Below are 13936 nucleotides of genomic sequence, written 5' to 3'. Positions count from 1 at the left end.
TGGCACTCAATCCCAGGTCCCTAGGACCACACCCTGGGCCAAAGGTGGCACTAAACTGCTGAGCCACCTGGGTTGCCCTGAGTTAAATTTTTTTAAAGGTTTATTTATTTCAGAAAAAGAGAGCATGAGCAGGAGTTGGGGGAGGGGGAGAAGGTGAGAGGATCTTCAAGCAGAATCCCTGCTGAGCAGAGAGCCCATGTGGGACTCCATGCCACGACCCATGAGATCATGACCTGAGCTGAAATCAAGAGTCAGACACTTGACTGACTTGAGCCACCCAGAGGCCATATTTTAGTTAATTTTTATATGTGGTGTGATGTAGGGATCTATAACTTAATTCTTTTACTGGTGGATATCCAGTTGTCTTAACAACGTTTGTTAGTGGGGATCCCTGGGTGGCTCAGCGGTTTAGTGCCTGCCTTTGGGCTGGGGCGCGATCCTGGAGTCCCGGGATCGAGTCCCACGTCGGGCTCCCTGCATGGAGCCTGCGTCTCCCTCCTCCTGTGTCTCTGCCTCTCTCTCTCTCTCTGTGTCTATCATAAATGAATAAATAAATCTTAAAAAAAAAAGTTTGTTAAAAAGACTGTTCTTTCCCATTGAATGATTGTGGCATTTTTGTTGAAAATCAGTTGATCAGAGATAAATTGGCTTATTTCTGGACTCCTTATTCTGTTCCATTGGTCTGTATGTTTATCTTTATGCCAGTACCATACTGTCTTGATTACTGTAGCTTTGTAGTAAGTTTGGAAATTGGTAAATGTGAGAACTTTGTTCTTTTTTAAGGTTTTGTTTTTGTTTTTGTTTGCTTTAGTCTATTCAAGGTCCCTTGCATTTTAATTACTTTTTTAGTAATACAACTTGAATAAGTACAAATGGAAAACAATTTAAACTCTTTGTGCTTATATGACTTCAAAATTAAAAAAGATTTACAAATTAAATGCAAACAAATCTACAAAACTAATAATGTTCACATTAGCAATTTGATAGCTGAGGCTTTTTCTTTGAAACCAAATTGTGGGACAGCCCTGGTGGCGCAGCGGTTTAGCACCGCCTGCAGCCCAGGGCGTGATCCTGGCGACCCTGGATCGAGTCCCACATCGGGCTCCCTGCATGGAGCCTGCTTCTGCCTCTGCCTGTGTATCTGCACCTCTCTCTCTGTCTCTATGAATAAATAAAATCTTAAAAAAAAATTAAAAAGAAACTAAATTGTGTCTTTTAAGGTGAGTGTAGAGTTAATTATGGTTTTGGGGGTTTGGCATACCTATGCTGTTTACCTGTGGGGGTGATGATGTACTTCTCTTTACCACTTTTTCCTGTTTGAATGACTAGGAAGCTTCCCTTTAGCCTATTGTGACATCATTTATCTTTATCTGGTGCAGATGCATGATTGATATTTTTCCCGACATTTTTTAATGAAACTCTTAAAGCCAGACAGCAATGTTTTAAAAATCTGGCAGTACAGTGAATATTTGTATACCCATCACTTAGGTTCTGCAATTAGCATTTCATTTTGCTTGTTTTACATGATTTACATTTTAAGTCTTCCTCTCTTCTCATTAGCCCACTACATAAACACTTGGACATTGAAAAACTCTTAGCAGTATTTATCATTAAATATGAGCAAAACTATGACCATACACATTTTTTTTGATCTTCATCAAGATGAAAATACAAAATAATTCTTACAGAGGATCATAGACTGGAGAAAAGGATATAGTTCAATGCTGATTTAAAATTTTTTCTTTACTACTTTTTAAAATTTAAATTCAATTAACTAACATATAGTGTATTATTAGTTTCAGAGGTAGAGTTTAGTGATTCATCAGTTGCATATAATACCCAGTGCTCATCACATCACATGCCCTCCTTAATGCCCATCACCCACTTACTCCATCCCCCCATCCACTTCCCCTCCAGCAACCCTCAGTTTGTTTCTTAGAGTTAAGAGTCTCTTATGGTTTGTCTCCCTCTCTGATTTCATTTTGTTTTATTTCTCTCTCCCTTCCCCTATGCTTCTCTGTTTTGTTTCTTAAATTCTGCGTATGAGTGAAATCATATGGTAATTGTCATTCCCTGATTGACTTATTTCGTTTAGCATAATACCCTCAAGGTCTATCCACGTCATTGCAAATGGCAATATTTCATTTTTTTGATGGCTGAGTAATATTCCATTGTATATATATATATATATATATATATATATACCACATCTTGTTTATTCATTCATCTTAGCTCTTTCCATAGTTTGGCTATTAATGGACATCGCTGCGATAAACATGGGTGCAGTTGCCCCTTTGGATCACTACATTTGTACCTTGGAGTAAATACCCAGTAGTGCAATTGCTGGGTCGTAGGGTAGCTCTGTTTTCAACTTTTTGAGGAACTTCCATATTGTTTTCCAGAGTGGCTGCACCAGCTTACTTTCCTACCAACAGTGTAAGAAGCTTCTCCTTTCTCTGCATCCTCACCAACATCTATCATTTCCTGACTTATGAATTTTAGCCTCAGTGTTTTTTTTTTTTTAAGATTTTATTTATTCATGAGAGACAGAGAGAGAAAGAGAGGCAGAGACAGAGGCAGAGGGAGAAGCAGGCTCCATGCAGGGAGCCTGACGTGGGACTCGATCCCAGGTCTCCAGGATCAGGCCCTGGGCTGAAGGTGGCGCTAAACCTCTGAGCCACCAGGGCTGTCCTGTGACTAGATGTCTGTAATGAGAAAGAATGATCCATGTGAGTGAGCCCAGCTGGTACTCTTTCCAGTGGTACAAGTTTTTTGTCATGTATCTAGGATATTAATTTGGAATATTTATGTAGCACCTGATAAAATAGGTATTATAATATAAATACATTTTAATAGATATTATAATATAAAACTCTAATAGTGGAGAAAAGTCAGTTAATCTAGAAAAAATATTTTACTTCTCTACAGTCTGCTTCTGTGAACATTTACTTAAATTTAAATTTAAACCAGTTGTGTAAAAAAAAAATAAACCAGTTGTGTAGTTTTTGAAAGTTGTTTTTTAACCTTCTGCTTTTTAAAATTTTTCCTCTGAAGTTGTTTTGGAAACTATTTAATTCAGTTCACTGCAGTTCAGATCAAATCCTTATTGAAGGCCTGTTTAGACCAAGCATAGCTAGGCTCATGGTTCTCAACACGAGAGGGAGGTTCATTTTTGTCTCCCCAGGGACATTCGGCAATATGTGGTGCCTTTTTGAATTTTTTGACTTAGGTTGTGTGTGTGTGTTGGGGTCCCTACGACCACCTCCAATTTCGATGATTTGCTGAGAAGCTCAGGACTCAATATATAGTCATACTCATGGCTATAATTTATTGTAGCAAAAGGAAACTAAGCCTAGTCAGCAAAGGGAAAAGGTATATGAGGTGAAGTCTGAGGAAACTGGGTGCAGGCATCAAAGGTCCTCTTCCAGTGGTGTCACACGGTCACACAGGATGTACTTAACTCCCTCTGCAACCACTGGTGACAAGATACATAAAATGTTGCTTACCAGGGAACTTGTTAGAGGCTCCACACCCCGGGTTTTCATTGGGAGCTAATCACATGCGCATTGTCTGCTTGGCATGTGCCAATGTTTCAGATTTCCAGAAAGAAAGCAAGTGTTTAACATAAACCATATTGTTTGTACAGACAGTTTGGGCACAGGAAGGGTTCTGGGGAGGAGCTCTCCTAAAACACCAACCAAGAGCCAGCCTTTCAGAGGAGGGCAGTCAGACCTAGTGTGTTAACTGTTCTGCACAGGGTGTTCCTGGTATCTGGTGAGTGGAGGCCGGAGGTGTGGTGAAATCTCTGCAGTGCACAATGCGCAGCAGAGAATTGTGGGGTCCACCTGTCAGCAGTGCTGCGGAGAGCAAGCCGGAGGGTCAGGTCTGTCCCTTCAGCATGGCTGTCTCTGGGCCTTTCTTTAGAAAGACTGCTTGAACTCTCCTCGCTTTATTATCTAATTTCTCTAGTATAATCTAGCTCTCTTATATTGGCTTGGACTCTTCTTTCCCTTCAGAATTTGACCTAGGGAAAAAACCTACCAAGAGGAAAAGATTCAGTAAAAACAGAACTAACCACCTCTGAACAGTAAAAATTCTTTTCAGGTGATTACTTTCAAAGATTTAAACTGCTATCGTGGTGGTATTTTCTTAGTAACTTAATCTTCCTAGTTTTTATGTATATTTAGACTGAAATTAAGATCTTTAACTAAATCACTTAAGCTCTCAGGTTCTGAAGAATTTTGTGTCCAGTAACTAGAAGGAGGAAGAGTAGATCTGTGAGGACAGGGAAGACAGCTAAAGGCTGCCTGGGGCGCCATCCTCCCCCTGCTGGCCAATTGGTGGATTTCTACAGCTCAGCTCAGCAGGACCCGCGCTCCAGTTCCCTCCAGCTTGCAGTTTGGCCCATAAGTTTGATGTTTCTTTCATAAGCAACACTCCCTTCTCTCTGAAAGAAAAAGAAGAAGAAGAAGAAGGAAAAAAAAGGACAAAGAGAGACTCCAGACTCATCACCCTTTCCAGGGACTTGGGAGGAGGCAGGGTGGGGTGACCTTATGGCCACGCTCTGGATTTGTTGTTCTTTGTGAGAGTTGCTTCTTAAGGGAATTCCCACATCTCTTGAGGGCTACATAGAGTAGTGAGAGCTTTGTTTTTATTTTTATTTTAAATCTCTCTCAATATTTTTTCAATGGGAAGCTGAGGATTGTTGCTATTGATAGCTTCTTCTCACAGCTGTGTTGGGCTCAGCTGGAATTCTTGTCCTTGTCTCTCTAAAAGGAACTAAATTGGGAGTTTACAACTGTTACTATTGAGGGAGACTTCAAGTTCTCAGCATGATTTTGCTTAAACTTAAATATCAGCGCTGCTGGGAGGAAACATGAAAGTCCTAACTAGTAATTTCAGTCCTTAAAAGAAAAACAAATCCACCTTAAGATTTTGTTTGCTTAAAACTAAAATGGGCACACTCCATCAGCCATCTGTCAGGTCAGGGAGAACCAGCAGGCAGACAGAGGGAATGTTTCTAGACCCTTGTGCACATCTGCACATTTATGCTGAAAATGGAGTAATGGTAGAGTAGGGATTCAGTGACCCTGGTGATCCAATATCTAAAATACAACTTTGTTTCTTGATGGTGAAACTCAGCCAAAGTCCTTCTTTACTCAGGAACGTCTGTATTTATTTCTGTGTCTATGTAGATGGATAGTCTCTGTGTTATCTCTGGACATTGAAAACCGTGCATTCATATCCCTGTCTGCAACTCCATCCAGCCCTACAGGAGCATTCTGTTTTTTTCCTTTTGCTTATTTGTAACTCCGTTCTCTGACAGTGAGAAATCTAGCTCTCATTTATCCTCAGTATTGTTACATTTGATCTACTCTTGCACATAACCAAAGTTCTGTGGTGCCATGGCCTCCATCACTGCACAGATGCCCTCTTCACCTTCACTCAGACTCTGAGTCCCCCACGTTGTGCCCCTGTTGCTATATCCTACCCAGTTGCCCCAGCAGATACCCTCCTCAGCCTTCTTGGGTTCCAGCACCCCATACTGGGGTGATAGTGCCATTGCTCTTCCTCTTCCTACAACATAGCACCCTATTCAGCCTGCCCAGGCTCTAACACTGTTCTGGGATTCCCACGTGCCCTCCTAACCTTCTTATCCCATTGGATTGCCATGGCTGCTTTTACCCCTGCCCCCAGTGCAGAGACCTTGGATACCCTTTCAGGGCTCTCATACTCTGCATTGGGCCACCTCCCAGCTCTTCCCTCAGTAGAATCCTTCACCCTAGAAAGGCTTCAGCATTCCAGGTGTGCCATTTCTGTCCCCACCCATGCCATGCAGAATCACTCTTTTCTCTCCGGAACTCCCAACACTTTGCGCCCTTCTGCATGGACACCTTTCTGGGTACCATCGTGTCTGTTCTTATTCTACACAGCGTAGAGCATTGCCAGTTTTAGGCTAGCAGCTCCACTTAAATAGAAAGTCTCCAGAGACATCCAGCAAATAACCGTTGCCCCATGAAATCTATAGTAGAACCAGTGTCCTAGGAATCGGAAAGACCTTTAAAGGTCATTTGGCCCTAACTTAATGCATGGCTGATTTCACCATGACTTGTTAATGAGAAGTTTTCTTACTGGAAGAAAAAAAAAAAAAAACCAGTCTGTTTCATTTCCAGGTAACTCTAATTGTTAAGGTGGTTTTATTTTATTTTTTTATTTTTTATTTATTTTTTGTTATTGTTAAGGTGGTTTTAAACCCTGCTTGTCTTAGGACACCTGGGTGGCTCAGTGGCTGAGTGTCTGTCTTTGGCTCAGGTTGTGATCCTGGGATCGAGTCCCACATTGGGCTCCCCACAGGGAGCCTGCTTCTCCCTCTGCCTGTGTCTCTGCCTCTCTCTCTCTGTCTCTCATGAATAAATAAATAAAATCTTTGAAGCCCCCCCTCCCCCAAACCCTGCTTGTTTTGTGAGTTTGCCTTTAAGTCTTTCTCTTGTTTAACCAGACAAGTTTGATTACAGAAATACTTTGAAGGGAGATGGTATTCACTTTGAGATGATCTGCAAGTGCTTTTTTTTTTTTTTTTTTTAAAAAAGATTTTATTTATTTATTTGCCAGAGAGATAGAGCACAAGGCAGAGGGAGAGGGAGAAGCAGAGAGCAGGGAACTCAACGCAGAGCTGGATCCCAGGCCCCTGGGATCATGACCTGAGCCAAAGGCAGACACTTAACCAACTGAATCAACCAGGCACCCTGTAAGTGCTCTTTTATATGATCTTTCCATCACCAAGTCATCCATCTAAAAATTAATGCTTTTACAAAAGAAAAATTATTGAGGCTTAGGGCTGGGAATAGAATCCAAAAGTGTTTCAGTGTCTAGAAGGAATACTTTCAGCTATAAATATTCAGCATATTGTTTAATAAATTGTAATTTAGGGGGAAATTGTCCAGGATGAGAAGAACCAGTCTGTATGGCTGACCCAAACTGGCTCCCCGATGGATTGCTATTCCATATCTTTCTTATCTCCATTTACCTTTACCCTGGTGTCTGGATCTGAGTGGCCATTGAAGGCAGCTCTATCAAATAGACCTTTCTGCGGTGGGAGATCATCTGTATTTCTGCTCTTAGATACCCCACTAGCCACATATGGCTATTGAGAATTTCAAATGTGGCTGGTGTGACAGAGGAACTGAATTTTAAGTTCAATTTTAATGGTCTCATGTGGCTGATTGCTGTTAAGACAGTGAGGTTTTAGGGAATGTGTACATCCTTTTCTTTCTTAACTGTGGCAGGGTAAGTACCCTTTGCTTGTAGTTCAGCTGCTTAAAGGAATTACCAGAAGAAATGGTTCTGAGGATTGGAAGGCCATCTGGATGTGGGGTGTGTTGTGTGTTTCTGGAGTTTCTGTAGCTGTGCTGGCTGGCAAGGGGAGCGCTGCCCTGCTCCACTCATTGCTCTATGTTTGGGACCTGAAGCTTAGTGCTGGGTAAAATGTGACGACCTTTTCAGTCAGAGTGGTTGTTCTTAGGCTATGGATGTATGGGTAAGGCATTCTCCAGCTAGAACCTCCAAGTAAGTCTAAGAAACTAAAAAAAGAAAAAAAAATTACCCTTCCTTTTTCCTAAAGCAAGAAAAAAAATAAAAGAAAAAAAAGAAGAGAGATGGGGGTCAGTATAGGTTTTGGTCTTTCTTTTCTTTTCTTTTCTTTTCTTTTCTTTTCTTTTCTTTTCTTTTCTTTTTTCTTTCTTTTCTTTTCTTTACAGATTTTATTTATTAATGAGAGAGACACACAGAGAGAGAGGCACAGACACAGAGAGAGAGAGAGGCACAGACACACAGAGGCAGAGACACAGGCAGAGGGAGAAGCAGGCTCCATGCAGGGAGCCCAACACGGGACCGGATCCCGGGATTCCAGGATCACGCCCTGGGTTGAAGGTGGTGCTAAACTGCTGAGCCACCTGGGCTGCCTGGTTTTGGTCTTTCTTATGTGCAGACTTGTATCAGCCTGCCTGGTGGCATTGCCTATGAGATGTATGTCCACTCCCCGGCCCCCCTACCCAGAACTTACCCTGGTGCAGTCTAGTGTGGGGTAGACTCATGTTATTACTGCTTCTTGGTCTGATGGGTGTTTCACTTTTTCCTGGAACCTGCTTTATATTATTCATTTCTTTGATGGTGATCGCAGTAGTCCCTCAACCTGTATAGTGTTTATGCTGTGTAACCTCTCTGCCTGTGGGAATCTTGCCTTCAAGGAGAGAATGACTTACCCTGAAACTCCCCCTTGACTTCTGGCTTACTAACTTTGTGTTCGGATTTTCATCTCTTATGGAGATCTAAATGGCACTAGACCCCCAGAAATCCTTTCTTCACTCCATTTTCTTTTAGACATCCTTGCTATCCAGATGTTAAGAGTGGCTCCCTACTTTGGTGAAGGTAGTTTTTCCCACTTATTGTTCTCAACACTAGTTCAGTCTTCCTGTGTCCAGGGGGCTTGGGGATAAGGGGCTGTTTTCACTGCAGCATCTCCAGAGCCGGAGGAGGCCATTTAGCACCCAGAAGCAGTCCTTTTACCCCCTCTGGTTTTACAGCCGGTACTTAGCCCATTGTTTTCCTCTCTTCCTATTTGAACAAGGCAGCCAGCTCTCAGTTCCTTTACCCATCTGAGTCCTCAGATATAACTTAGGATAACACGCTGATGCTTCTCCAAACAGCCAGTTTCTCTCTTTTTCCACACACGTACACAGGTATTTATAGCGTGCTCTCCAAGCTTGGCCTATGACAAGCATCTCCTCACAGCATGAACTTCTCCCAATAAAATATTTATAAAGATTGCACGTGACTGAATCATACCTTAGGTTCTTATGGTGTATAATACTGTAAGTACTGAGCAACACCACGGAGTGTAATTTTCCAGAAAATCGAGGGATGCGATGGCTGGTGAGAATCCACTTACTGCCATAAGCGTAACATCCAAGTTTATCTTTCCTTGACCAGCAGGCCGGCAGCAGCGTTCCAGTCACACTTTTTGCTCTCTTGTAGTCCCCGGCGCTACTTCCTGCTGTCCTCTCAGATGGCCGTCCACCCCGAGTACAGAGAAGACCTGGAAGCCATCCAGGCCAAACACGGGGAGTCAGTGTTAGTACTGGATAAATGCACCAACCTCTCAGAGGGCGTCCTGTCAGTCCGTAAGCGCTGCCGGGAGCACCAGGTCTACGATTACCCCCAGGTGCTGCAGGTGAGCATCTGTCCTTCACTCTCTCGGAGCTGGTGGAGGGCCCTTTCATGAAGTAACATGCACCCCAGCAAGAGGCCTTGTTTTCCACATGCATCCAGGAGAATTAACCTCGGGGAGCTGAAAACGTACTGCTCCTTACCAGCCACATGGGCCCTCGGGTGCGTCAGTGTCTGGTGTACTGTTTGTGCAGAGCTGCTTGGCCTGGGAGTGTTCTTGCTCCTTTCAGATATTCAGTAACACTCCAGAATCTTAACTGTGATGGGTTTGCAGAGAAATCACATGGACAGAGTGGGCAAAAGTATTTTACTTTTACCCTGTATTCAAAAGCCCGTCCAGAGAAATTCCCTTCTTTAAGGTGGCAGCTTGTATCCTCTGGCATGCTGGCCCACAAGGCTACAGTCACCTTTTGCTGGGAATGGGAGATTTTCATTTTTTGTTACTGTTTTGTCTGTTGCTGTTTTGCCACCCTCGGCATGTCCTACTGGCAGTTTGTCCTTTACTTAAGTCATGGGCATGGCACTATTTCCATAACCACGGGCAGAGTAGTCCTTTGGGGGATATTTTAAGCATAAGCAAGATGCTTGACATTCCAAGGGCATGGGGGCTAGGAAAGGAGAAAGTGAGTTTTGTTCCCTGAAATATTTAAAATAGTTCAAGAAGAAATAGCAAGGAGCTGGTGTGATTCTTTTTTTTTTTTTTTTTTTAATCTCCTAAGAGAACTGGCCCATGCTGAGATTGTTAAAATACTTTCTCTCAAAAAGTGCTGCATCTCCTCTGGAATGTCTGACTGATAACAGTGGTGATGTGAGCAGGAGTATTTATAGTAACCTTTGTCTAGACAGGAAAAATGGTTATCAGCACGTGTGTCCACATCTGGATGCCGACTCTTCAGGGCAGGCTGAGCTGTCCACCTGCACCTCTAGGCGCCATGACTGATTCTCTTCTTCAGCCCTTGCTGCTTTCTCATGTATCCCCAGAGGAGTTTGCCATATTGAGTTTCTCTACATTTTTTTTTTCCCTGAGCCTGCCTTTTCTCTAGCTGTAAAGATGAAACAGTGGGCTTTTTTTTTTTTTTTTTTTTAAAGTATATTTTTTCCTCCTGAAGAGGCAAAAACTGGGAGAAACTGAGTTTTAGAGATAGGGTTGTTTATTATTTCGGTTTACCTATTGTAACTGTCCTCCTGTACATCTGTCATTTTCTGAAATGTTCCCCACAGGGGCTAGTATTGAGGGAATGAAAGGAGAAGAATTTTTTTGAGTTTTTGCTTTCTGTTTGATTTATTGTTCCAAGAAGAACATATCTGTGTGTTTTCAAAAGCATTGCATTTATAAAATGAATGTCTTCTATGTGCAGAGCACACTGTCGATGCCATGAGGAGTAGAAGGATAAGAGTTGATAGCTTCCCTCTAGGGGGTCCTCTAGAAAGCCTGAATGCCCAGACAAAATAATTCTGTTATGAGGTAGGCTGATGTAAGTGCTCTAAGTGGGGCTCAACCCCTGTGCCATGGTGTGTTTGCATAGTCAACTAGGGCTGGAAGGGACCAGTCTGTGGGACGTCACATTATTGAGCACCCAGAAAAAGACTTGGACATTGGTTCTGGACATTTCAGATGCCACCAGTAGCAGCATTGGGATGACACTGAAGAGTGGAAAATATGAAGCATTGCAGCCAGTTGAGCTTTTCCAGTTCCACTGGTGTGAGTTTTTATCTGGTAGCATTTGCAGTCAGGTCAGGATGTCTCAGTATTGCTTGGCCTGAGCCCTCAGGAGGACTTCATGGTCTGCAGTGATCAGAGTAAGTGGATCAGCGAAACTGATTTGTAATCCCCTGCCTCTGCTTGTGTTCCTGCAGGAGGCCACTTTCTGTGTGGTCCTTCGTGGTGCTCGGCTGGGCCAGGCAGTACTGAGTGACGTTTTACGTGCCGGCTGTGTCCCAGTTGTCATTGCAGACTCCTATATTTTGCCTTTCTCTGAAGTTCTGGACTGGAAGAGGTGAGTGTTACCTTCTAATAAACTTTATGCCAGTGATTCTGTGTGTATTAGATTTTGAAAGCCCCCTAAGTAATTGTAATGTGTATTAGATTTTGAAAGCCCCCTAAGTAATTGTAATGCCTACTGAGGTTTGGGAACTACTTCTGTAGAGCGTTTTACTGTATTTTCCATCAGAAGAGTTAGTCTGGTGGCCTAGAGCAGAGGTTCATAAACTGAAGCCTTTGGGCCAAATATGGGAAGCTGCCAGGTTTTGTAAATAAAGTTTTATTGAAACACAGCCATGCCCATTATCTACTGGCTGGTTATGTTACTACTATGTTACTATCTACTACATGTTACTACTATGTTACTATATACTGGCTGGTTTTTTTTTTTTTCTGCTACTATGGCAGAGCTGAGTAGTTGTGACAGAGATTATATGGTCTACGAAGTCTAAAATATTTATTATCTGGCCTTTTACCAAAGATGTTTAGCAGCCCTTGGTCAAGAGCAGAGGTTCTCCACTGTAACCGCAGAGTATATTCATCTGAAGGACTTTAAAATATGCCTGGGCCTTACCCTCAGGAATGCAGCACGTCAAAGCTCAGTGGGTGTGATTTGTAGCCACACTGGTGAAACGCTACTCTAGAGATGCTACAGAATTTGCATAATGTTACTAGCTGGAGGTGGAGTGCCTCCACAGAGAAACATTCCCAGTGCCCAGATGGACAAACGTAGGTTCCGCTCGGTTATGGCTGTAATGGACAGCAGAGCTCTCTGTCTCGTGTCGTTTCATTTCCCTAGGACTCTGAAGGTTAAAGATCATTGAAAATTAGCCCCCTTTGTGTATACCTCTCAGCTAACTCTGCCTCAGATACTTACTTTCTCCTCTCCCAACTGTTCTGATGTTTCCCTTCCTGTCCGATCACCATAGGTATTTTAACAATGTAAGTGGTGTTCATTCTTGGGTACCTTCATTCATCTCATAGTTACTGGAAAATCTTCTGTGAATAATGCAGTCTCTGCTCTTAAGGAGCCTGGGATCTTGTGGGGAAGATAAACCAAGCATTCTAATAATGTGTAACAAGTGCCATAGTAGATGCTGGCACAGGGGGTGGTGGAAGCCCAGAACAGAGGGGGAGCCTCATTCAGCCTGAAAGATGAGGCTGTGTAATTCTTTTTATCTTAGAGAGGTGCTGAGCCACTTTCAGTCCTTTAAGTACCCGTGGAGACATTTGTTGGGGGCCCTTTATTTGCCGGGTACCGTGTTAATAAGTATGGGGATACAAAGATGATCAAGGTCAAACGTTGCCTCTAGGAAGCCCCTAGTCTAGTGGTGGAAGATAGACAAGTAAACCAGCAATGACCAACTACTGTGATGAGACACAACCCGGCTGGATGGAATGGTAGGAGAAACGCTAGAAGGATGCAAACACCATTGTCCATTGTCGGCAGTGGATTTGGTGAGGGCTTCGTGGAGGCAGTACTCTGAGTGAATCCAGACCGGCTTGGGTAGCTGTAATAATGGATAAGTGGTGGAAGGGCTCTGGACTTGGAGCCAGAAGGCCTGGGTTCAGGCAACCAGCCCTGTCACTGGTTAGCTTTGTGATCTTGCCAAATCATTTTTCCTTTTTTTTTTTTTTTTTTTTGAGCCTCAGTTTTCCCATCCATGTAGTAGAGATCATGTACTTATTTAGCGAATATTTATTAAGTACCACGTGTGCTAGATAGTGTACCAGGTGCTCAGGGTGTGGAACCAGACATGGTTTCCATCCTAACAGACTAGTCTTGATTGGGGGCAGGTTTCAGATTTAATAAGTTAATTGGTACAAACATAATGGGAAACCCTGCTAAGTGCCCTGGTGGATGGCTCATCGTTGAGCCATCTGTCTTCCTCACCCGCGTGTCTAGCCTGCTGGCCACTGCTGCCAGCTACGGCCTCACCATTTTCACCAGCTCTTCCACTGTATTTTGTGATGGTGTCCAGCCATTCTTCTGCCCCGGCTTTCTGCAGTTTCTTTAGGCGGAATGACCCTGTTGGAACTTAATCAGATGATGCCAGCACTGCCTAAAACCTTCTAATGGCTTTCTGTTCAGTTAAAGTCTAGTCCTTACTGTAGCCTGCAAGGCCCGGTGCGGTCTGCTGTGCCCCTCCGTCCCCTGTTTACCTCCTGGTATTCTCCATCTTTACTGTTCTCCAGCCACCCCAGCCTCCTTGCTGTTGCCAGATCATTCCCAGCATGCCTCTTCTTCCTTGGGGCCTTCTGCTTGTTAGCCCTTCTGCCTAGAATGCTCTCCTGCAGGTGTTCTCATGGCACTCAGCCCCAGACGCCTTTGTCTGGTTTGGTCACTGTTCTAATCCGAGTCCCTGCACATGATAGCGGCTCCATAAACATGCTGAATGAGTGAATGGATTTGAGGAGATAGCTAAAGGAGAAAAGTCCTTGCTGTTCAGAGCAGGCAGTGAAGATACAGAGGAGTGCACCAGGCAGGAGGAAGTTCATACCCACAGACCCCCTGGTTGGCAGAGCATGGTTTGTTGAAGTGGCTGAAAGGGCACCAGCATGGCTGGGACACATGGGTGGTGTGGAGGGAGGTGAAGAGACAGAGCAGGTGAGAGGACTCCTTTGAGAAGGTCGGCCCTGAGAGAGGAGGAGGACGAGGGAGCCACTCACTGGAAGAAATGCGGACCAAAGGGGAGTGTGGGTGTTTGTGCTCAGAAGAATGCAATGAGA

The 13936-nt window shown here is 43.6% G+C and overlaps 1 protein-coding gene across 2 annotated transcripts in view; it reads left to right on the top strand.

The window, feature by feature from the left end:
• EXT2 (exostosin glycosyltransferase 2) overlaps window positions 1–13936 on the top strand; it is a 144652-nt gene that overhangs the window by 18883 nt on the left and 111833 nt on the right. For both annotated transcript variants that reach the window (XM_041773597.1, XM_041773598.1), the window contains exons 5-6: window positions 9034–9229; window positions 11083–11222. In XM_041773597.1, coding sequence (XP_041629531.1) covers window positions 9034–9229; window positions 11083–11222 — 336 coding nt within the window. The remainder of the gene's footprint in view (window positions 1–9033; window positions 9230–11082; window positions 11223–13936) is intronic.

Source organism: Vulpes lagopus, chromosome 11 (assembly GCF_018345385.1).
Source record: "Vulpes lagopus strain Blue_001 chromosome 11, ASM1834538v1, whole genome shotgun sequence".
Taxonomy (NCBI): domain Eukaryota; kingdom Metazoa; phylum Chordata; class Mammalia; order Carnivora; family Canidae; genus Vulpes; species Vulpes lagopus.
Note: the sequence above shows the minus strand (reverse complement) of the source record. Positions and strands in the feature narration are given on the sequence as shown.